This window comes from Hypomesus nipponensis, chromosome 17 (genome assembly GCF_054491055.1).
Source record: "Hypomesus nipponensis isolate SF chromosome 17, ASM5449105v1, whole genome shotgun sequence".
In the NCBI taxonomy this organism is placed as follows: Eukaryota; Metazoa; Chordata; class Actinopteri; order Osmeriformes; family Osmeridae; genus Hypomesus; species Hypomesus nipponensis.
The window spans coordinates 10,022,725-10,047,994 of record NC_140377.1 but is presented as its reverse complement, the minus strand read 5'-3'; the positions used below and the strand labels follow the sequence as shown (position 1 = coordinate 10,047,994).

General features: G+C 44.1%; 2 protein-coding genes across 2 annotated transcripts; both read left to right on the top strand.

Moving 5' to 3' along the window:
- The first annotated feature begins 8,928 nt into the window (after window positions 1-8,928).
- On the top strand, window positions 8,929-10,828 carry LOC146253462 (myeloid-associated differentiation marker-like). The gene is made up of 2 exons (XM_084678334.1): window positions 8,929-9,243; window positions 9,819-10,828. Exons 1-2 carry the CDS (start codon window positions 8,977-8,979, stop codon window positions 10,395-10,397), a joined length of 846 nt encoding a protein of 281 aa, XP_084534460.1. The 5' UTR covers window positions 8,929-8,976; the 3' UTR covers window positions 10,398-10,828.
- Window positions 10,829-13,258: 2,430 nt separating this feature from the next.
- Window positions 13,259-14,244, top strand: LOC146253461 (myeloid-associated differentiation marker-like). The gene has a single exon (XM_084678505.1). It carries the CDS (start codon window positions 13,308-13,310, stop codon window positions 14,157-14,159), a length of 852 nt encoding a protein of 283 aa, XP_084534631.1. The 5' UTR covers window positions 13,259-13,307; the 3' UTR covers window positions 14,160-14,244.
- The last annotated feature ends 11,026 nt before the right edge of the window (window positions 14,245-25,270 follow it).

The following is a 25,270-nucleotide window of genomic DNA, read 5'->3' as shown; positions in this document are numbered from 1 at the left end:
ATAAAGATGTTTGATTTTACCATGGTTTTGTATTAGTTCCCACTCTATCACATCTAAGGAATATCTGTCAATTTTATGATCCATACTTGTTATCATATCATAACTTGGAATGCAAATGTAGTCAGGGCTCTGAGACAATCGCTTCGTTACTTTCGCCCCAGTTCTCCCCTACGTAACACTGGTACATGTATTGTATTCCAATACTCCCCAACACTGCTGATGACGTATAGAACTCATTGCTGTGTAAGTACCAGACAAAATCAACGTATTTATTATAGATCTATAAGGTGCAGGTGTCTGATACTCAAGTCAATCTCAGAAGTGCATCTCAGAAGACTGGATCATGAAATCAAGGGAGTTAAATAGTATCACAATATGGAAGGATACGTGAAGATCAGCATAGCCTTAGCAAGCACAGAAAAGGGACACTGCATGCCAGATAGCTTTTGTTTAGGTCTCTAGATATGGCTCTTATGGCTTTGACCTTCCTTCTATTTTCCTTGTTCAAAGTTGCATGGTATTATACACTTATTATTGGTAATATTGTGACCTCTGACCTACACTAGTGTCACAGGCATTTCCTAGTCACACCTTACAATTAACGTATAAGCTAACAGCATAATGACAGTTTATCAATGATACAACAAGCAGAGTGGGAGACCGCAGTACGGTGTTCATTTTAGGACATCCTCAGACTTAAACGAAAAGGCGTCAAGTCTCAGACCAAACGGCTTCAGTCTCAGAAAAACCTCTGTCATTCTCAGACAAAACGTCCTCAAACTAAACGCCGTCAGATAAACCTCTAACATTCTCAGACCAAATGCTCTCAAACCAAATGCCATCGTTCTCAGACAAAAAGCTCTCAAACTAAACTTTGTCAGATTTTTTGTTATCAAAGTTAGCTAGATGGGGGAGCTGCTGACTAGCTTTCTGAATTAGCTAAAGTAGCAGCTTTTAAAGTGAATACCATGGTGTTGTTTCTGTTAACTGGTACAGCAAGAAAACTTACTTTTGATATAGCTAATACAAAATAGTTGTTTTCTGCAGGCTAGTTCACTCGTGTAACGTAAACCCATGTGTAGTCCTCCGGTTGCCATGGATACTGCAAACAAACTTTGGTAAAGAATCATAAACGTCATCAACACGCTGCGCATAACGGTGCGTTCACACTGCAGCGGGCGGGCAGAGCGGGGCTTCGGCTTCCCATTCATTTTCAATGAAACCAGGCGTTGACGCCCGCGTAGGGCATCGTGGGAAGGCGAGCGGGGCGTCGCCGCTCGCGTAGGGCATTGTGGGAAGGCGAACGGGGCGGCGAAAGTTGGATTTTCTCAACTTTATGAGGAGCGTGAAAACCCCAGCGATGGCCAATGTCAAGACCCCAGCGAGTCGGCTACCTTCCATAGTTCATGCAACACTTCCCATTTGCAATCATGTTATAACTTGATATTTTCTGTAGCCTTTGCATGTGTGACAAAATGTAAGCTCTATGCTTGGAAACACTGGGGGTAGGGGGGGAGGGCATTAACAGGCAAAATACCATGTTGATCTACGTTTAGGGGGGCACAAGGGGGTCCCCCTTTTATATATATTTTAAATATTATAATAATTTAAAGTTCAATACAGGGAAAAGGTATACAATAGGAAAATCGCTATCAATTATGACATCCATCACCTTGAAGGATTAGGATACAATTACAATCAATCCAAGACCACAAATCAGACCTATGTCGAATATGATTACATCTAATTCCACCAACAATCCATCTTCATATTCAGCAATGACTGTGTCCGTCCCCCGTCCCCCCCCCCTCCCTCCCAGCGTTTCCTTGTCTAAGGGCTTAAGTAATCAAATAAACCTAATGTCAAGCACAATGACAAGGAACAGTCCTGACCATTTGGCTCAAACATCAATTAAGCCTCCCGGAGTTATGCCATGGACAATGTCATTAAAAGAGCAATTTCCGGGTACTCTGGTCAGCATGGTTTACCTACAGGCCATTTAATAAATGTAATTTGTTTCAGCAAGGAAGACTGTCAATGGTAAATTGATATTCTTTACATCTTATCTTTCGTGAGACCCTGTCTCTCTCTCTCTCTCTCTCTCTCTCTCTCTCTCTCTCTCTCTCTCTCTCTCTCTCTCTCTCTCTCTCTCTCTCTCTCTCTCTCTCTCTCTCTCTCTCTCTCCCCTTCTCTCTCCCCTCCCCTCTCTCTCTCTCTCTCTCTCTCTCTCTCTCTCTCCCTTCTCTCTCCCCTCCCCTCCCCTCTCTCTCTCTCTCTCTCTCTCTCTCTCTCTCTCTCTCTCTCTCTCTCTCTCTCTCTCTCTCCCTCCCCCTTCTCTCTCCCCTCCCCTCTCTCTCTCTCTCTCTCTCCCACTTCTCTCTCCCCTCCCCTCCCCTCTCTCTCTCTCTCTCTCTCTCTCTCTCTCTCTCTCTCTCTCTCCCCCTTCTCTCTCCCCTCCACTCTCTCTCTCTCTCTCTCTCTCTCTCTCTCTCTCTCACTCTGTCATTCTTTCTTTCTGCCTCCCTCTCCCCCATCTGATTAACATGTGATTTATAGTCTTAAGTGTCCTTGTATTCATAAATGTCTTTCTTTCTCCTCCTAAACTATGATTATAAGAATTCCACTGCAAGAAATATTATCTTCCATTCTAAAGCCAAGACCTGCTGATGAACAAACTGTGAGTTAAAATTAGACTTCAAATAAACACTCATCTTTTACAAAGGGGGTGGTGGGACGAATTGCTGCCAACATGTTTGATAAAGAAAATCAAAGTGGCAGCTTGACATTTGAAGAGCGTCACTTAATCTGTGGAGCGGGCATCCATAAAATCATCTTTTTAGAGGAGGATGCCTGCTGTGTTTTTTCTGAAAACTTTAATAGTGAGAGATTGATATTGATACAGCACATGGATTGAGAGAGAGAGACATTGAGCAAATGTTGACCCTGAGGTTGGAAAGGTCAGATGTATGACTCATAGACATGCAGATAAAGACACATGATCATAACCTCTCTTAGGCAAGTCTGAAAGCCTCACTGGGCTGTCAGCCAGCCCTGTGACAGAGTAGCACACCACCAGGACACAGCAGGAGGGCAGAGAGCTGTCAACAGTTCTTTCATTATCCTCTCCAAACCCCGTTCTTCCATTCTCTTCCATTGGTGGAAAGTTGCCTGAGAGAAAGTGTCTGTTAAAGCTCCTCTCCTCCTTCAGAGTAGCTATCCAATCTCTCCATACCCTCAAATGATGGGGGCCACGGAGGAACTAGAGAGGGAAGTGCCCTGAGTGTCAACACTGGCTGTCCCCGCAGCACAGCTTTGTAGGAAATTGACAGGAGCACAGATGATTACTAGGAACTAGGTACTTGGCATGTCATTCAACACAATGTTTTTAATCAGAACAACATAGGCTGCAGCCCTGTACGTGCTGTTCACAGCTGGTGACTTCTTCATGGAGCTACCAGTGCTTGATTACATGAATATATCAAGTTATTCACACTATGAGGGCTGATGTGTTCAGTTTCAATAAAATGACCAGCTAATTGATGAAAAGCCTAATATGTCACAGAAGTTGCGGAATGTTAGAGGCAAATCCGAGTTTGGAGCTGAACACCCTCCATCCCCCTCGCCCTCCTCCCCTGTATGCTGTATGCATACTACGTAATAACATTTAGTACAATCTGATATTTTTTGGTCAGAGCGGTCACATGTTTCAGACTGCTGTCCTTGGTAGGAGTGATTCTATATGTATGCCATTTCTAAGGTAATGTACATGTGAAGGAGCTTTCGCTCTCTGTCGAGACACACATCTTCAGGAGTGTCAGATAGATTATGTTTTGAAGAGCTGTTACTCCCTCCCTCCCTTCTCCTTACTAAAAATCCCCCTGTTGAGAAGAGAGGATGTTCGGAGGAAATGTCGGCCTAGGAACGCTGAAGGCTTTTGGAGTCTCTGATTCTCCCCTCCCTCATCTCCTTTCTCCTTCAACAACCTTTTTTTCCTCATTTTTATTCACCCTGTCAGATTGTCCTGTACCTTGCGGATAACAAATCCATGGAATAACAAGAGAGAAAAAGGAGACAGATCTTCAGGGAGAGAGCTGGAGAAAGAGAGGTCTTTAAGAAGAGTTACAGAAAGATATGGAGCAATAGGGAGAGAACTAAACAAAGAGAGTCTAATCATTTTCAATAATATAATATACTGTAAATTGTATACGATCATTTTAAAACATACATTTCTGTTCTTAATGTATGTTTTAGCTTAGCAGTGGAACAGCATCGTGGCGTGATTGTTAAGGTGGTTTTCACATAAGCGTACCGGTTCTTGAGTCACCTACGCCACAACAAATGGGTGTGTTGTGAAGTTCTCCTCTGTCACCCATAGGGGGGGTAAGAGAGCTTAGAGGGTGGCTCCAATATTGGTACCACTCGCAAAACCACAGTGTCTACTTTTGTCATTGTTAATTAAACAAATCACATGGCATTCAGACGTCACAGCGGCAATGTGTACCTTTTGTGACACTTATCTGAGTTGAATTATCTTGTCTGACGCCATAAGTCAAACCCTCCCATCTAACACAGTGGGAGGATTCAAGTCAACTCTCACGGAACATGAGAGGATTTGAAACAGTGTTAAGCTCTAGTGTCAGTTCAGTGTCTTGCAGCTCCAACTACAGGCCCCCCTATGATCCATTAATTCTGCTCTGCCTGCAGACAGGTGCATCTGTACACCGATGGAAAGATAGACACTATAAACACACAGTCATGACATCAGCAGTGCAGGAAAAACACACATAGACAAAATAGGGGGGAGAGGACACTAAACTGCTGACTTGACTGATTGTTGGTCTTTGATGTGTGTGTGCATGTGTGTTTGTGTATGCTTGGGGTCAAGGCGGTTGTGTGTGGGTATGGCAATATGTGCTAATAAGGGATAGTTTCAGTTATGTGTGTGTGGGAGTGTATTTCGATATGGGTGAATCTCTTTGGTTTTGCAGTGAGATGGAATTGATGCGTGGTAAATTGGTGTGTAAAGTGGCCAGGTGATCAGACGATGAGCACTTTATTGATCCATTATTGCATCCTGTGTCCTCTATGTGATCTCTCTCTCTCTCTCTCTCTCTCTCTCTCTCTCTCTCTCTCTCTCTCTCTCTCTCTCTCTCTCTCTCTCTCTCAGTTTTGTTTACATTTCTAGATGCTGAGAATGTTACAGCTTGACATGATTTGGCAAAAGTCTATCTTCAGAAATAGATCGCAAAAGAAAGCGAGGAAGAGAGAAAGAGAGAAGAAGAGAGTGAGAAAGAAGAAACATTGCATATACCATATACAATCATTCATAACACATAATGCGTGACTTTAAACTGGCCATCCAGTTTGGTCCTGCTCTATGTCCCTCTGTTGGTTAGCCAAGTCTTCTCTGGTGGTTAGTGAATTGCTTCCAGTTTACACTGAATGTGCGCACAAGAATGCAGAGATGTAGCTATGGTAAATGGGATAGGACAGAGGCTAGGCTGAGGCCCACCTGACTCAGTGACACACACACACACTCACAGGCAAACACACTCAAAGACAAATCCGTACACACACCATTAAAGTCACAGACGCCCCGCCACACGCAAACACACACACACACATCTTGCTGAGGGAGTAATTCTCTCTGCCTGGCTCCATGAATACATATTTTACCTATTCATCAAAAAACGGTCCGGCTCATTTTCAAAGAGAATCAGAAACTTAGATAATGAGACATACAGTGCCTGTGGGCACCTATAGGCAATTAATGGTACTAGTGCATAGTGCCTGTGATGCAGTTGGTGATTAAAGGTCTTTGCACACTGGACGCCTTTTTCGCGCAACGAATTCACAAATTAATAATAAGTTAGTCCTCTGAGCGATTTTGAGGCATTTTTTTTCTCGAATGAAGGTCGATTCTTTTGAGGTTTTGCGGCGACACGTACACATCTGACCAATCAAAACGCATATTGTTGATTACATCACATAGTCAAACCATCAAAGTACTTCACAACACCCGGTTGTATATGATAAAAAAAAGAAAAAAACAAGGACAAGTTACAAGTTTAAATACGTTGTATGGAGACATTGAAGAGGAATACATGGAAGCTTCAGTGTGACGATGGTGTGTGTTTATATCAAGCTTCAAATGTGAAACGTATCTGTTTAAACTTCCAACTGTGCTAGATAATATAATAGCTATGTCGTGGCAGAAAAACTGACTGATATTCATTAAGTAAAAACCCAAAGGCCATAAGTAACACATAACATTCTCTCAGGTTAATTACACGTCAGCTGGTAACAAGGAAAAGACTAGAAGATGACCTTAGACCCACTTCCCTCAAATAAACCTGGCACACAGCTTATTCGCTCTCTCTGAAAGAGAGGGTTGATTAAATCAGACGACATCTGAGATATCATGGAGATGCCTCATGAAAGGTTTCATGAGAACAGGAGCCCTCTGAATAGATTTGTGTATCAGAAAAGAACAGTGATAGGGAGTTTCAGATCAGCTGTTGAAATTCCTTTGGGGAGAGACAATATTCAGTATAAATATTGGACTGTATTGTCTTTGCCTCGGAGCGCCTCTCTGCCATGCGCTCGGCCAGACACTCTTGCCATACTTTTTCTGTTTACCCTATTGAGAAATAAAACCACCTTGTTGTACTTTGATTCAACCACTGAGCGTCCATGCGATCTCTAAGAAAACAGATCCACATCACTGGACACACTATAACAATCTTTTCTTCTTCATTACAAAAAAGGGCTTCTGAAAATTATTTTCAGATTCTGTTTGTTTTCTGTCTCAGTCTCAAATTCAATTCATTAAAAGAAGCACCAGCTCATCATCCCTGGATGTTTAGTACATTGTTGTTTTTTTCCTGTGTCGAAAATGATGTTAGAACCTTAATAATTTATTCGCAAAATTGACTCGAATTGTTTGATGTGCATGATAAGGCGGGTCATACATTTTCCGAAATATTCATCAAGTGCACAGTGCCGTCATAAAAATTGGTGGCACACACACACAGATTCCTGAAATTGTAGATAAGGCACAGTGCCCGCAATGATGTTGGTGACACACACACATTTCTGGAATTATAGATGCAGTGCCCGTGATGCAGTTGGTGATAACAGTTCTCGCATCTCTGAAGTACTTGTTCAACCTCCACATCATCTTTTCTAGTCACTTATGCACATTATCAAAGCAATTTCTTATTATTTTAAACAAATTGCCAATGCTCTAACCATTTCTCACACTGAGAAGTAAGGGATGACCCGCTATATACAATGAATGGACGAGGCGCAGGCATACTGAGATGATAGTGTTAGACCGAGTAAAAAGCCAATCAGAAAACATCACCGGCAGCACCCCCTCCCCCCCCTTCCCCCAAACGTTGACAGGTATGGGAATCTCACACTAAACTTTTGATAAAACTTGAGAGCCCTGCACACACGCACACACACACACGAACACACACACTCACAGATTCCTGGCATTAATAGAGAGATGCATGTGTGTGTGTGAGAGCAAGAGGATTACAGTCTGTGTGACGTGACAAGGCAAGACATCTCCTTATTCGGTTAAATTAATCTTGACAAGAACATTCCCCCTAAAATAGAAAAAGTGTACTGTACTTTGCATTTAAAATAACATGGATAATGGAGATTAAATTGGAGAGGCATACAGTCAGTAAGCTTGCTGTTTTAGGTCCAGTTGAGTTCTGAACTTGGAAGCTTATTCTGGTCTTAGATGTGCCGATGCTGTGCATGTTTCTTTGTTGATATTGTGAGGCAGTTCACCACAGATATGTTTGTCCTCTCCCTCCTCTCCTCACTGTGTGTTGCTTGTTCTTTACCTTTGTTGACTGGTCAGTGAACGTGATGGGATCTCGAGCAATCCACATCTGTGGTTCAATGATCACGAGAAGAATTACGCTGTTGACTTGATGCGCAGTACAATTTGAATTATTGTTGGATGACGTTAGAAACAACATTTAATCGTTTATGTAAATGAGTCACAAAAGGCCTGAGAAAGAGTTAAGGTTAGAAAAACAGATCTTTTTGACTCCTCCCCTACTCCCTAACCCATCCTTCCTCTCTCTCTCTCTCTCTCTCTCTCTCTCTCTCTCTCTCTCTCTCTCTCTCTCTCTCTCTCTCTCTCTCTCTCTCTCTCTCTCTCTCTCTCTCTCTCTCTCTCTCTCTCTCTCTCTCTCTCTCTCTCTCTCTCTCTCTCTCTCTCTCTCTGTCTGTCTGTGTGTATGTCCTCTCTCTTTAGGAATATCGCTCCCACAGAGAGTGAGAATGACCCGTGGAGAAAAATGGGCTGCCACGTGTGTTGTGCTTGTTTGTGCATGTGTGCGTCCATCTAGGCATGTGTCCTTTGTCTTTCTTTCTTTCTCTTTCACCAGTATGTGTGCACTTTGATATCAGAGAGATACTAAATGATAAAATAGAGGTGTGTATCTTGAACACATCATACACACTTTAGTATGTCTGACATACTGTATATAAAGAGGGGGAGAACACACAGAGGCATTTCATCCATCCTTTCTTACACACACACACACGCACACACACATATATACAAGCGCACACTTGTGTGCTCACACACGCACTGCACACACAAGCTGACACATCCACCCCCCCCCCCCCCCACACGTACATAGACAAACACACCCATTTGAGGAAGAAGGGTTGATAAGAGACTTTGGGAGCGGCCAGAGTTTTCAACGCCCTGCTCCCCAGTTCCTGTGGCTTTGACTACGACATCACAAACACAAAACCATACGGCTGTGTACAGGCTGAGGAGAGTAAAGAGAGGGCAGACACAGACAGAGCCGTGTCGGATTCAGCTAATTGCAGGTGTGAAAGGGGAAACTGTTGGAGCTGGAGAGCTTTTCTGGGACCAGTGGTTAAAAACACTTCACTTGGTCGAGTGACCCAGGGTCTAACCACCAAACCAGCATTGCCATGGTGACCCTTGACGTGCGGACCCTGACGGTGCCGGTGGGTGCGTTGCGGATGCTGGAGGTGGTGCTCACCTGCATCTCCTTCAGCCTGGTGGCCTCGGTGGGCCACAACAGCAGCTCCTACTGGGCCTGGAGCATGTTCACCTGGTGCTTCTGCTGCTTCTTCACCCTCTTCATCCTCATCATGGAGTTCACCAGCCTCAGCACCAAGGTGCCCATCTCCTGGGACGACTTCACCGCCGCATTCGCCATGCTCGCCACGCTCATGGTGGGTGATTCATTCCTGTCAGACAGCTTTTTTTCTATTTTTTTCAGGCAGCTTTTTATATAATGTGTTGGGCTTTTAAAGAAAGCATGTAGTCAGTTTCAGTCAGTTTCTACTGTATGCATAACATGGTGTGTACAGGAACCACAGAGGGACGTGGGAAATTGACGTAATGAGGCCATAAGTTGAGCCAACGCAGAAAAACAGAGTGGATGAAATGAAATATTCACGATCGCTAATTATATATGATTACCATGATTGAGTGAGAGTAGTATGAATAATATGCAACAGATTGTTCCAGTGTAAGAACTGATGGAGTGTACAGAGACAAGGGGAGAATACATATGCAGTCTGTTGAACAGCCAGCAGCTTTAATAATGCAGAACATATTTGCATTGGATGTTTATACCTTCTACAAGTACAAAATGCCAAAATGCAGTTGTAAGGAATGGTTCGAAGTGGGCTGTGTGTCTTAAAGATTTGCCTTCTGGTTGGTCTTAAAATGTAACTTGCTTCATATGTAATCTTTGGTTCATATGTAACCTGCATTTCAAACGTTACCTGTGTTTCCTCATCAGGTATTGGCAGCCTCCATTATCTACCCCACTTTCTTCTCCTGCTCAAACTGTGGAAAGGCGATCGGCGCCACAGTCACTTCCTGTATCGCCTTTATCCTGTACGCCGTGGAAGTGGGCCTGACCCGCGCCAAGCCTGGCGAGATCAGTGGCTTCCTGTCCACCGTGCCAGGCCTGCTGAAGGTTCTAGAAGCGTTCGTGGCGTGCATCATCTTCATCTCGCTGGACTCTGGATTCTCCAGGTTTCCCGGTCTCCAGTGGTGCGTGGCCGTCTACTCCCTGTGCTTCATATTCGCCCTCCTCATCATCCTCTTCACCATCTGCCGTGTCCTGGCCCTCGTTCCCATTCCCCTGGACAAGGTGTTGACCGGCTACAATGTGCTGGCGGTCTTAATGTATATGACTGCTGTGGTCATCTGGCCCCTCTACAGCTTCCAGAACAACAGCAGGCCCTCCAACTGCAACCACTGCAGCTGGGACAACCAGGTGGTGGTCTCCTTCATGACCTGTGTCAACCTCATCGTCTACATCGTGGACACGATCTACTCTGTCAAGCTGGTCTTCTTCCTCACTCCAGTATAGGGCTTGACAGTTTCCTGACAGGCAAAAGAAACAGCCTCTACATGCAGGATTGGATTTGTCTTTTTTTGGCCTCTTTCTAGCAGGTTCAAATTTGTATGTGCCTTTCTATGATGTAGTATTCATTTTGATCAAATGTTAAGGTGAAAAGTTAAAACTAAGGCTAGATTATTGATTGATGTCCCTCTGTTTCTCTCTCTCTTTCTCTCTCTCTCTCTTTCTCTCTCTGTCTCTCTCTCTCTCTCTCTCTCTCTCTCTCTCTCTCTCTCTCTCTCTCTCTCTCTCTCTCTCTCTCTCTCTCATCCTTTTCCTCCTCCTCCTCTGGCACCGTCATGACCAATTTGACCACACTAAGCTCCAGCTCAAATAGACATTCAAATCACCAAACTCTTCCACCTCTCATGTCTCAACGGTGTTGCTCTAAAGGAATAAAACAGTACAATTTAATAGAAACAGACTGAACCATTCTGTCTCCTTATTTCCCTAACCCAGTCCACTGTCTTTATCGTGCTTGTTAAGCAATGCCTATTAGTCTAATTTCCATGAAACAAAAGTCTGACTAAAAGAAGAAAGTCAGGTGGTTACACATTACGTAACCACCCTCCCTCCCCTTTCTTTCCTCCCTCCCTGCATGCCTGTGTTGCTAAGGCATGGCTGATAATACAGTTCTGAGGATGGAAGGTGTGGGATGTTGGGTTGAGTCAATGGGCGGTCCCTGAGAAGCTTTTTTGTTTCCTATCTGTGTTTACTGTGTCACAGAGAGATAAGAGATATCTCCACTCTGTCTCACCGGGATGACATCACTTCCTACACAGGTTTTCGAATAGTTCGAAAATGACTCCTCCTGATGGAGAATGAGAGGAGTAGTGCTGAGGCCAACGGTGGACGAACAAAGAACACTTTTCCTAATTAGTGGGGTAGTGTTGGTTTTGATCTGCATATGGTGACATTAATAGGACAATCTTCTTGGGCATGAGCTGTGTTTAGGCTTCTGTAACCCTTGACAATAGCCTGGGTGCCAGCCAAACTTATCGCCGCCCACTAATAATGTGGTCGGGAAGTTGGGTCTGGGGCAGCTCGGTTGGGGTAAAACTATATCTGAACAAGAATTGTTCGGACCAATCGAATTGTCAGGGCGGGCTTTATATGAAGATGGACAGATGATCAGTAGTAACGTAATCAACCACATCATCAAATAGCGCTTGGGTTGAATTTGTTTTCAACAAACAACATATTACGTTGTTCTGATTGGTTGTAGGTCTATCCAATTGAGCGAAGAGGCATTAGTTAAAACCCGCCCCATACTCTCAGCCAAACGGAGTGTTATCAGACTCATATTCTGACCAGAATTATGAGTATAACAATGTCAGGCTACCTTGACAAAGCAATGCTGCTCTGTCTTCCTAAGAATGCAGAGAGATCTGCAGTGATTTGAGAGGATGTCCTTAAGGGAAAAGATCAAGAAGATGGAGGGAGGAGATAGCCTGACGTTGTCATACTCATAATTGTAGTCAGAATCTGAGTCTGAAACTGCTCCGTTGGGCGGTGAGTATGGGGCGTGTTTAAACCAAAGCCGGAAAAAATTGCCTCTTCGCTTAATTGCATAGACCTCCAACCAATCAGAGCAGCGTAATATGTTGTTTGTTGAAAATGAATTCAACCCAAGCGCTATTTGGTAACGTGGTTGATTACGTTACTGTTGATCATCTGTCCATCATCGTATAAAGCCCACCCTGACAATTCGATTGGTCCGAACAGCTCCTGTTCGGACGTTAGTTTTTTCCAGACCGAGCAACTCCAGACCGAATTTCCAGACCAAATGTATTTGTGGGTGGGGCGAAGTTCGGCTGGCAGCCAGGCTAGGGAAGAGATGGAACATGGAAGAAAAGAAAGAGAGGTGAAAGGAAGATTTAAGTGGAAGGCAATGAACCACATTTATTTTGTAAAGGCTGTTTTATGGTATTCTATGCAATGAAAGAATGAACAAAAAACGATTCCCACAGTAACCACGCAGACTGCCTTGGTGCAAATTGATTCTTTCAATCATTATTCCGATATTCGTTATCTTTACACAACACTATGGTTCTATTTCCCCTTATCAACGAGTATGCTGTATCCTTTTTTGAAAGGAACTACAGCCCTACCTTCTTCACAACCACATTTTCATGAAACACTTCTCTCCCCTCCCTCAATCTCTCCCCATTCCTGGACACACACTGAGCTGAGCTTCGGGCTGAGCTGAGCTTTGGTAAGCATGTGCGATCCTCCAGGTGCGTGGGATCAGAGAGGGGATTCAGCTCCAGACCAGAGTCCGCCATGAGTTTTGACTGCTGATGTGATAAGAACGAGCCTACAGCCAATTGAGACCTTGAAGACGAGTTGTAAAGCGTGCAGATAAGGTGAAAGAGAGACACCCACACATTTTCTGACTGCCTCCACACACACAACTGTTTAGGCTCACGGAACGAGGAGTGAAACCTTTGGATAAATTGTCAAGAGAAATCTTTCTTTTTTTTTTTTACCTTATCGAACAGGAATTTCACAACTGTTCAGCCGACAGGGACACTTGAGGGAATGAGAGAGAGGAGGATAGGAGATGTGTAGGTGAAATATTGGAAAGAGTGAAATAGTGAAAGAGGGAAAGCGATAGTGAAAAAAAAGGGTGGGCATGGAGAGGACTATCTGGAACATTTAGAGTGAGTGAAACACAGTCGGGATTCCGAATGGGAGCAATTCAACCGTAAAGCAGGTTGGTTTACTGACAGTGATAGAGGTAGAAAGAGAGTGAGAGAAAGAGAGAGAGAAAGAGAGAGAGAGAAAGAAGGGAAGACAGAGACAACTAGAAAACCTCAAACCGTTGGCCGCCTAAATTAGTTCCACTTTCTAACTGAGGAGAGCTTTCCTGTTGTGACTATGGTAACCCTGAACCTAAGGTCCCTCACCCAACCGGTGGGTGTGTTGCGGATTCTGGAGGTGGTGCTCACCTGCATCTCCTTCAGCCTGGTGGCTTCGGTGGGCCACAACAGCAGCTCCTACTGGGCCTGGAGCATGTTCACCTGGTGCTTCTGCTGCTTCTTCACCCTCTTCATCCTCATCATGGAGTTCACCAGCCTCAGCACCAAGGTGCCCATCTCCTGGGACGACTTCACCACCGCCTTCGCCATGCTCGCCACGCTCATGTGTCTGGCCGCCTCCATCATCTACCCCACCTTCTTCACCTGTCCCACCTGCTACCGCCAGATTGCCGCCACCGTTGTCTCGTTGCTTTGCTTCGGAGCCTACGTCGGAGAAGTGGCGTTGACCCGCTTCCGGGCCGGCGAGGTCAGCGGGTTCCTGTCCACAGTCCCGGGCCTGCTGAAGATCCTGGAGACCTTCGTGGCGTGCATCATCTTCACCTCCCTAGACCCAGGACAGTATCACTCCCCCGGACTCCAGTGGTGCGTGGCCGCGTACTCCATCTGCTTCATCTTCGCCCTCCTCATCGTCCTCCTCACCATTGGCCAGCGCCTCTCCATCTTCCCGTTTGGCTTTGAGAAGCTGGTCATCGTCTACAACGGGCTGGCGGCGTTTATGTACATGACGGCCACGGTCATATGGCCTCTGTACAGCTTTGAGAACAACCCACGGCCCAACCCTTGCAATGGACGGCCTTGCCTGTGGGACAACCTGGTTGTAGTGTCCTTCATGACTGCCATCAATACTGCCGTCTATATCATGGACACTGTCTATTCTGTTAATGTGGTCTTCTTTACACCGATTGAGTGAGGGTGAGCCTTGACCTTGATTGTCCCTGCCCCAACAAAACACACAAGGGTTTTTTTTTTTGCGCAGAAAAGGGCAGTCGTTGACTCTTTACAAATGAGGGACAACTACCAGGGCTGTGCCATTCACAGTATGGAGAGGGAACCTTGGTAAATGATTGATATAATTGCAGCTGTTTAAATAATAAATGACCTGACTGAATGATCGAACTTTGGATCCTCATGCAAACATCTCACAATAGGAATGTATCTCCATCAATATTTGATTACCGGTCAAAACGCCTGTCCATTGTTTAATACTTAAAGTGTAACCCCTGAGAGAACAAAATATGTAAATGAAGTGAATTACAAAAGGACTAAAAAATCTGATGTTCATTTCATTTTTTTTTTGTGGTTGTCTGACTTGTGCTTTTGATAGGATTAGTTTTGGTCAGACCCCTGTAAGTTAATATTGATGTAACCATTAAAGTACTCCATGAGAACAGACACAGTATGTCTCCAGTTGCAGAGGACTGTCTCTTACACAAGAGAGAGAGAGACAGAGACAGACAAATAGATAGAGAAGTGGGCTCTGAGCTGGGCATCGCTCAAATGACAGGCATCTTGGTGACCAGTGATCGGTCAGGGCTGTGCCACCTCTCAATCTCACTGCCACATAAAATACAACAATCTTGTATCAACACTTGAAATGGGAAAGTTCACTTGTTTTGGGGGGATGACGACAGTCTCGTGTTCTCTGTCCAGCTCCTGCAGCCCTTTGAATGCAGACTAGACAGTGCATTCACAGCGATTAAAAAAAGCTCTCCCACCCACATTTACTGGAACACGGAGAAGAGTAGAATTGACTTTAAAGACGGGAAAATTAGATGAGAGAAATTCATGAGAAGCGATCCCCTGTGCTCTTTTGTCAGATGTTACACATGAACATCTTGTCGAACTGTTGTACAACATTGGACATTTGGCAAGGAGCATGGCATAGGACAGCACAACGCAACTTAATATGACACACAATACAGTATAAATTACAGACAGTGAGTTGCGATTTTCTTCATGACAACAGCAATGTCTCAGAAATAAGGAAATTGTTTCTTTTCAATATGGTTGCAATGGGCGTGTCCTCTCTCTGTCAATCATCACCACAGGGCGGGGGGCTGCTAAGTTGCATATGTGTTTATGACAAACCATTCAAAAATACTTGATCACCCTCTAACCTCACATACTGACTTTCATAGGTACTATACAGCTGAAAAGGTGTAACCTGTTGTAAATCCAACATAGCAATAAAATGCTGTATGCTACAGTATTAACTTTTATCTGGTGTTTGGTACTGTGTGTGAACTAGAACAGAAAGTAAACAGTCTAAATTGACAGTTTATGGTTTGTGGACACAATTTTTACTTCTGAGAGCTAGGAACATTCGCCCACAGCAGTGTTTGAAGCCACACTAGGGAAACCTACAAACTTTTTGTGGAAGCCTGTGCCTGAGCACAATAACCAGTTAGAAAAGTTGCAGGTCAGTCAACTAAATGACACACAGATGTGATTTCCCCAAAAATACATATAATTTATTATATAGTAAGTAGCAAAGGGAACAATATTAAAAGATGCACTGTAATCAGTTAAGAGCGGGGCTAAACAGTGGGGGAAAACAGTAAGTTTCCCCGCCAAAAGAAGATACATGCACACACGTTAATTGGAGAGTCCAACCCCCCAAAAATCACACCATGACCAAAAAACAGAAAGTTCACACAAATAAAACAAAATAATCAAACTTGGGTGGAACTACACAGCAACGGTTAATAGCGGAGAAACTCCGTAAGACCAAAAAGGTCCTCCCGAGGCAGACAGGGATAAACCCTCAAAGTTAGTCAGTGCATCACAATAAAAAACAAACACATAACACACATCAAATACACGCTACTCAGGACAGCCCCGGTATCGGTCGCCAGCTAGTCCAGCCAGACTAGTTAGAACTAGCCTCGTCCCCCCACGATAGTGGGCCAGTAGTAGCAAACTCGACGGAGCAGGGAACAAACGCAGCAAAGCAGTCCACAGGCCCTCACCCGGTCCTGTCTCCGACATGCAACTTCCCCAACCCTTAACGGGAGCAGGGGCATGCCGCAGAATCCCCGCTACAAGTCCAACACGTTTTGCACTGCAGAATGGGAAACGCTCCACATGGATTGCGATCCAACCCCGTCTCTCACGACTCCCCCAACCCTGAACGAGAGCAACACACGTAATGCTCCACATCTGGACATTTAAATGGCCTTACCTGGTCTGGGTGGAGCTACCAATTAAGATTTTTCAAATAATATGGGTGGAGTTAATTATTAAGGTCTCACCCCACCACAATCTATTAGTATTTTTTCGGACTGATACTGAAATATTTAGGTTGTGACAAGGACGAGGACGTTGCCCATTTTAAAAGAAACAAAAAGAGGATAGCTTACCTGGTTCTTTTTTATGGAAGGAACATTTCAAGGTGGTCTAGAGATAAATAGCATGTCTTAAAATAGCTGTGAAATTGTTCTACAGCCGAGAACAAGGTTCACTGGAATCTAAGAAATACAGATATTTTACTTGAACAGACTTGAAAAAAACGTATAAGTGGTTAAGGATGGGTGGACTTAAAAAACTGTAAATGTGATGTCTTATTACTCTTGTCCTCTCCTTTGGTCCCCTTCAGTCATTCATGAATTTTAAAAGCATGTGTCAGAGGAGAGCCCATGATGACTCAACAGTAAAGGATGCTGGGAATTTGCAGCTGCTGCCTTCATGCTGCAAATTTGTAGAGAAATAACCTGGTTTACAGACTAAAGACCATAACGTTACTGTCTGTCTGTGACTGTCTGCCTGTCTGCAGATGGCGTTACTGTGTGTGTAGGGAACATTGCAGATGAAACCTGCGCCAATGTACAGTAAGTACATATCTAAACATGCACACACGTACGGAGATAAATTAGAAAAAGGTTTTAACCAAGTTAAGATCACCGCAGGTAAAGGAAAGTATCTCTCTTCTCATCTCCACAACATTATAAAAACTGAGGACAGCATAATGATAAACAACTCCAATAATTTCACCAAGGAAGATGGATATCTAACCCCATACCAACACCGTTAAATGACGAAGGCTTTCAAAGGCTGCCAGTGGATGAGTCACTCCTCCTTGCCTTGTCTTCTCATTAAGGTTTACGTCCCAAGGTGGTCATGTAAGGAGCTATACTCAGTGTACCAGCCGTGCTCTCAGGGCAGCTGGATGAGACATCATTGTCCTCTGCTAGGAGTATGAATCACCACAAAAGGCCTGTCACCACCACTGGTAAACAACTAGCACCAAAAAGAAGACAAAGACCTTCCGCACGCCAAAATTGTGCGAGGAAGGTCAGTGACCGTCAATGGGAAAATCTGCATGCCAAAGCTCCTTTCTTTTGCTAACCTTTCGACCATCCTCCAGCAAAGTACCGAAACTTTTTTCCGGTGGACTGGATGCACTCAACAACACCTCTTATCTATGGTTTGGCTGTCATTCAGATGAAAGATGGTGAGGGAAACCTAGACAGTTCAGGTTGCTTATGTAGCTCAGAACTGCAGTGGTGAACATGACACAGTAGAGGAAGGTTTGGAGGATGGACAAGCCTCAGGCAGTGTGTCGTTGACACAAGGGAAAAAAAAAAACAACATTGCTGGGATGTTGCCTCACTGTCAAGAAATGTATTCTGGCGAGGTAGCTGGACGGAGCAGGGGTGTGGATATGTGTTTGTTTACGTGTGTGAGAGATGAAGACAAGAAGGAGGGCGAGAGAAGCAGAGTAGGTGAGCATGTGCACTGGGAGTTCATATAAATTGGGGTCAGTCGTCTATGCTGGCTTGGCGTATGCAGAGGTCCCCAGTCCCTTGGCAGGGTGGGTTTGGAATCCTGATGTTTCTGTCACCTGTCAGCCTTCCTGATGTTGTTGGCCCCAGGCCATAGACTGCAGTCTACTAATATAGTGCTGCACCTGAGAGCAGAGAGGGGGCAACAATGTGTCTATTCAGAAAAGTCATGGAAAGATGTGTACATACAAATACATACAGTATGGATACACACATGTGGGACAAAGATGGACACACACACACACTAACACATATACACCAAAGGTTAAAGTTACCTGTCGTGTTTGAGGCTTGGTTTGATGAGGCAGCTTTGTCCATGCAATCAATTGCCTGGGACCCTGAAATGACCCAGAAAGAGAGAAGCAGGCTCTCCTGTAAGATCCTGTGTTTACCAGACCCCACGGCTGCTGTTTACCCATGCAGCATTAGAGCTGCGATAGCTATTTACAGAGGAGACCTTTGACAAGCTGAAATGAAATTCTACATCACATGAAACATTTTCATTTAAATGGACACTTTGGATCAGACTGCATGGCAACAGACACCATCAAGTGCTGTGAAACGTCAGTTCTTGAATGGGAGGTCAGATTTCACAGCCGGTTTCGGTGGCTCAGATCTTATGAAGACCTTCCAATGAAAGATTCCACAAAAAAACACACACACTGTGACACTCACACACCTGTCCAATAATGGGTTATTTTCAGCCTGTTTCCCTGGCAGCCTGTCTCCGCTGGCTGTACTATGCTGGAGGGCAAGGTAGCAGGCTAAATCAGAGGTGACATTGTTCATCGTGAAAAAAACGACTGTGACGTGTCAACTGATAATGAGAGGGCCTTTTTTGGGCAACCCTTGTCACACCAACCCCATCATCATCGGTAATCCCACAGTACATCATACAGCCTTCTCACGGTAAAGTCAAATTCAAATAATACCTGACCGATGGACAACTATGGGGTTTTCAAACAGCTCAGTCAATTATATGAAAAACAAACATATTATTAACAAAGAAATGACTTCTAAAACAAATCAGCCAAGTTTGTGACTGAGGCTAATCATGATTTGATCCACATGAGAGTAAATGCTACTTCATTGTGTAACTTGAAGCACACCACACAAACACATCCTTCAGTCTACATAGGAAACACCAATAGCAGGATATACTGTAGTTTTTTCTCATAAAACATTGACAGGAGCAGAGTGCATATCTCTGATTTCCACCTACTCAACAGTTGCTGCCTCCATATTTAATCAGTCAGATGTTTGTCTTTGTGAGGAGGTAGGTAGAAAAACATACAGGAAGAAATGAAAAGAAAGTTGCGATAAAAAAAGCCCGATTTGACTGACGCACGACTTTTCCCCAGCAACATGGCGTGTGTGATGAGATTACTTTCATTCTTATGCCTCCACACATCCCAACTCTAACCAGGAATAGCATTGAAATGAGTTTCTGTTTATGTGGCTGCTTTCACGTCGTTCACAACCTTGGTCAAATACAGAATGTATTTTTCTTCTAGTTATTTTTTTACATTTTAAATTTGTTTACCTACCTCAGAGTCTTCACTTTTGGGACTACTACATTTATATAGGGCCACATTCACGTATGTCTCTGGGTTATAAATAAAACATTACATCGGCAGGATTATTTGATGCATGTCTATGAGGCAGTATTGAGTTGGGGGCCCTCCACGGCCCTACCCTCCTTTCATCCCCACTTTTCAGCCTCTCTCTCTCTCTCTCTTTATCACTCTCCCCTCTCTCCATCTACCCACTGTATCTTCCTCTTTCTCTTTCTCTCTCTCCTCTTTTTGACCCCATTTTGTCACACCTGCTCTGCTCCCTCTGCCCTGACATGCCCTGCATCCTCACTCAACCATCCTTTTTGCCTCCCATATTTCCAATGTCCAAGTCTCAAGTGTGTAATACAATAGAAAACATATGAAACTCCTTGCACACAGTAAAAAAAAAACTAAGGTCAAAAGTACAGGAAAAACCACAGAAGGTTTAGAGAAAGGAGCAGCACACCGACAACGTTGAAATTGAGTGTGTTCATAGTGAATTAAGCTTTTACTGTAAATGACAGTACCTAACATCACACATACCAGATCAATGAGCGAGTGACGCTGCAAAACTGGCCTCTGTGTTTCTTTTGAGAGGAGAACATTATGCAATGGTGAGGGCTTGACGTAACTCGCCTAACACAGCCCTCTCGGAAGGTGACACAGTGTTGTCACATCAAGTTGAGTGTGTGTAGCTCTGCATCAATAGAAGCAGGTACAGTACACGTCAGTAGACACTCCTACACCCTCACCCAAATTGCAGACAGCCCAACGGCCTGGGAAGTCTGTGTCGGATTGCTCATCCCTCGTTGGATCCATCTATCCCTCCAACCCTAAACTCCTGCCGTGTCAGACCAAGCTCCTGAGACCATTCAACTTAGGGCTGTCTGCATCTCTAATGCTCCTTCACGTTAGTTGGGGGTTTTCTTCTGACTTTGACTACAGTACAAGTTAACGGGGATACAGTTACTGAGCAAGTAAAAACATATACAAACTGTGGTACACGAGAGCTTATGAAGGATAGTTGATGAAGTGTTGACCCTCTCCTTTTCTCTCCTTGAGGGCACTGAGGATATGGGAGTATTGATTGAGCATCTGGGATTTCCTTTCCCTCCACCAGAACTCAAAAGGAGTCATTCACAGTCCACTTAGCTAGCACGACTCCCTGCATCGATCTGCATCAACTCTCTGACCGTCACAAGAGACGCCAAAGTCAAATTGGGCTGCCTGGAGAGAGAGAGAGAGAGAGAGAGAGAGAGAGAGAGAGAGAGAGAGAGAGAGAGAGAGAGAGTTGTGCTTGTAATATTAATTTTAAAAAAATATTCTTGTAATGTACTACCCCCGGCACTGTCACCAGCCCCAGGACGCTCACTCCCAGCATTGGTCCATGCGTTTATTGTTCACACAAACGTACACATGGTTACTACTCACACACGTCATAAATCTTCTCAGTTGGGTTTGGCCAATGTTGGTCAAACCAGTTGACGCAATGACACTTTTTAAATCCCCAGGCTGGGACATAAAAAATAAGAAAAATCTTAAAAGATTCTTGATATGAGGGAAATGTTGTTGTACTAGAATTCCCTTTTGTGTAAACCCTTGTTGTGTTTGTACTGTTTGCAAACATTGTAGTGCATGTAGTGTGTGTGTTTTATGTCTAACCATGGTCAGTCAACCTTCTGTGAAACTGAGGAGATCAGAAGCCCCAGACAGGGTTTGGTACAGACTCCAGTTGTGCACTTGGTTCTGAGAGCCTACATACATGCATTAATGTATGAATGGACTGCACACACATACTTTATGCATGCACTAACACACACATGCCTATACATACGTACACACACAAACACACATGAATTGATGTTACACAAATCAACACACCCACATGCAGGGCCAATGCATACATACACACATTGTATCCACCCTTTGCAGTATACACTGTGACCGTGATTTCACACACAACATCCCCAAGGCTGTACCTTGGCACTCTCCAATCTCCGGTCTCCTCCAGTCTGTCCCTGGGGTGCGGGCCTGCGGAGGGGAGGGCAGGGGAGGGCTGGAACGGGGGCAGTGTGGTGGCAGGAAGGTGTGTTCAGGCAGCTTGGCTTCCAGCTCTCAGGGAAATCAGTTCATCCATCAGGGTGACAGCTGCTGATGCAGTTGTGGCAGGAGTCCAGGTGACACCAAGAATAATTGCCTTCAGGTAGACACCATTCCCAGGCAATCACCGCCAACGTCGCTCCCTTCCATCTCTCCATCCCCCACTCCATCCCTCTCCTCTCCACCCCATCGGTTGTTGCTGTTCAGCGTCCATGTAGGTGACTGGGTCTGTGAGAGCGCATCAGAGTGAATTAGGAGGGATAACTGGGCTTATTGTTCACCACCGGCCACGTGGGTGTCACTCTATCCCCTGGGAAGACTCTCTCAATGGGACCTTTTAACCTACTTCCACTCCTGCTGACACTCTTGTCTTTCACCATTTGCACCTCGTCTTAACTCCCGACAGCCTTTTCAATCAATTTCCTCTCTCTCTCTTTCTCTCTCTCTCTCCTTCTCTCTCTCTCTCTCTCTCTCTCTCTCTCTCTCTCTCTCTCTCTCTCTCTCTCTCTCTCTCTCTCTCTCCTCTCCCTCTCTCTCTCTCTATCTCTCTCTCTCTCTCTCTGTCTGTCTGTCTCTCTCTCTCTCTCTCTCTCTCTCTCTCTCTCTCTCTCTCTCTCTCCTCTCCCTCTCCCTCTCTCCCTCTCTCTATGTCTCTCTCTCTCTCTCTCTCTCTCTCTCTCTCTCTCCCTCTCCCTCTCTCCCTCTCTCCCTCTCTCTATCTCTCTCTCTCTCTCTCTCTCTCTGTCTCTCTCTGTCTCTCTGTCTGTCTCTCTCTCTCTGTCTCTCTCTCTGCCTCTCTCTCACCCTCTTCCTCTTAAAATACCACCCGCTGCTGACACTTAATGTCACTCCCTATGGGATAATGTGATCCCTTACTTCCCAGACACACACACAAATACAGACACACACAGCAGAATGACACACATCAGACAATAGACAACACTATATATCCTGGGCACTTCAAAGCTGGGTGGCCAAGCCTGGGTACAAGCTTTATGTGAATGAAACTACCAATTACCTAGTTAGTGTGCTTGTGTGCTTCTCTCCGGTTGTACTTGTATGCCATTCATTATAGTCTTCTTTCCAAGTCACAATTGAAGTACAAAGCATACGTACCGGTATATCACACACAACTTTTGAAATTGTTGCTTCTGTTATCTGAAACTGTATCAAATGAATGTGTTTGAGGATACTGAAAGTTACTGGAAGACCGTGCCTCTAAGCTTGTCTATCAGTATGTACCACTAGGGTGCAACAGAGAGACAGTTGTCAGTAGACAGCACTGTGCAGTGTGCCTCACTGAACCACAATGAGAACCAACTGTGTTTGTATTTACCTGGGGGACTGCCTTAACAATCTCTCAAAATATAGTAGTGCTCAGATCAAGATCTACCAAATGTTGTTCTGTCAAGAAGAGAGAGAGAGACCTACTGAGAGAAAATCAAATCCAAACTGCACAACATTTCACACAAAATGTAAAACCTGTATAAAATTGATTATTTCTATCTCTAACCTCACTCCAAGATCCCCAGTCAAGAATCAGAACTAATGACGCTGACTAAATAAACCACCCTTTCAAGACTAGCGAAGATCGTAATGCTAGAACAACCTAATGCAATCTGGCCCGGACCTGGGATGCAGTGCATTGTGTTACAGGTGAGTAAGATATGAGGTACTCAGGTATTGTATCGTGTGAGACCTGCACTGAAGCTTGATGACGTAGTTTTTTTCATGCAAATAAATACGAACGCTCCCACCCTGCCTGTTGGATGAAAGGAACAAGACGATTGACTCGGACTTGCAATGCAGATGAGCATCGCAGAGGATTTTTACGCTCTGCGAAAAATCTTCACTTTAATTCAACTTATATGCGAAATGGGAGACGTTCTATTATTAAATCTTGGGAGAGATCCACGATAACTGTTACAGAGTCTTTCCAGGCTTGTGGCAATCTGCTACTTTTTCAGTGTAAACGAAAGTTGATTTTAGTGCATGTGAAGTAATTTTTGGATGCATGCAAAACAAATAGAATCACTTTATTTATATACGGAAACTGTAACGTTTTGGTCGGTAAATGTGGAGATTCTCGCACATTTTTGTGATACGAGTTTTTGCTTTAGGGTTTCTAACATTCCCTGAATTAACACAGCCAGAGAGTGGAGACGCATCGTCGAATTGATAGGACCATGGACAGCGTTGGAGCCGCGCAAGATCACGAAGGTATGCTATATTCAATCTCTATATTAAACAAGAGAAGACTTAAATTATTGATTTATGAGAAAGCCTTTATAACATACCTGGAACATGGTAGAAACTAGACATAAGTTTGCAAACTGCATGTAAACTGTATGAAACCCTGTTCGGATTTCTTTCCTCGTTTTTCATGGCAAATATGGCACTAACTAACTTCAAATTCATAATGTAAATGAATTTGTAGCAGCGTAGCGGAGTAGCAGTGTTATAGGTCGAAGCATGTATGAAATGCCTGCGCTTATACGTAAATGCAATAACAATAAACATGATTAATAATTGGCCGACACTGCACTTGCAGCGAGATGCAGACCGTTTACTCAAACTGTAGCCTAATTGTGTAACTATACCTGGTATAGTTTTTCTTCTGTGTTTATTGATAAGAAAGTAAGGTTCAGCTGGTTCTCAGTATCGAAGGTGTTTGGACTCTCAACATGGCCTGAGGGTTGGACGTCATGTTTGTGTTTTTGGACTGCGCTTCAGTGATTCTTTGCGTCAGCCCACTTATTTTCTCAACAGGTCTGGCAAGCTAAGGTTTGTCCTAAGATACAACTCACCTACTTGTCAACTGTAGGCAGGTGTGGGGATGCCAATATCCTTGATTCTAAGGTCAAAGATCACGGTCACTTAGTTTTCACTAAACAGGAGGGGAATTATGGCTTTTCTTATTGCCCTAGACCTGGGTTGCACATATTATTTACATATTGAAATAAAAGTGTACACAATTTTGATATTCAACACATTTGATTAATATTTCCTGGCATAAATGGAATAAATGTACAAGTTCCCCATCTACCACCCTCTCTCCAACAGAGCAGCTTGGCCATTCAAGCATATTTAATCTTAATACAGATGCAGTTTGGGCAATCATTTTATTGACGCATGCCAAAATGGGGTTTCTAGAAATTCCTGGAACTATGATTAAAATACAGTCAATATGGGTTTCCTGCTCAAAGACGGTCAACGTGTTGTTATAAATGCAAGGAACACAATGGTAGTGTACAAGTGGAACTACCACTCAGTCGAAATATAACAGAATACAAGACCAGTAACAGGGCATAGCACAAATTCTTTGCATTGTGCATTGAAGTATGCCAAAGACTTTCCGTAGGATCCACGCTTATCGTATGGATACATATCAAAGCTATTAAACAGTTGGGAGACTTCTTGCTTTATTATGGACCATCTCTTCCCCCAATAGCTTTCCTACAGAAAAACCTACACAACACAACCAAGCTGTTGTGATTGTTACCCTCCTACTGTTTTACATTTACCAGGATCTTTGTTGTTTTTTCAGTCTGATAAACCTTGATCAGAAGGAGGTTCCGGACCTT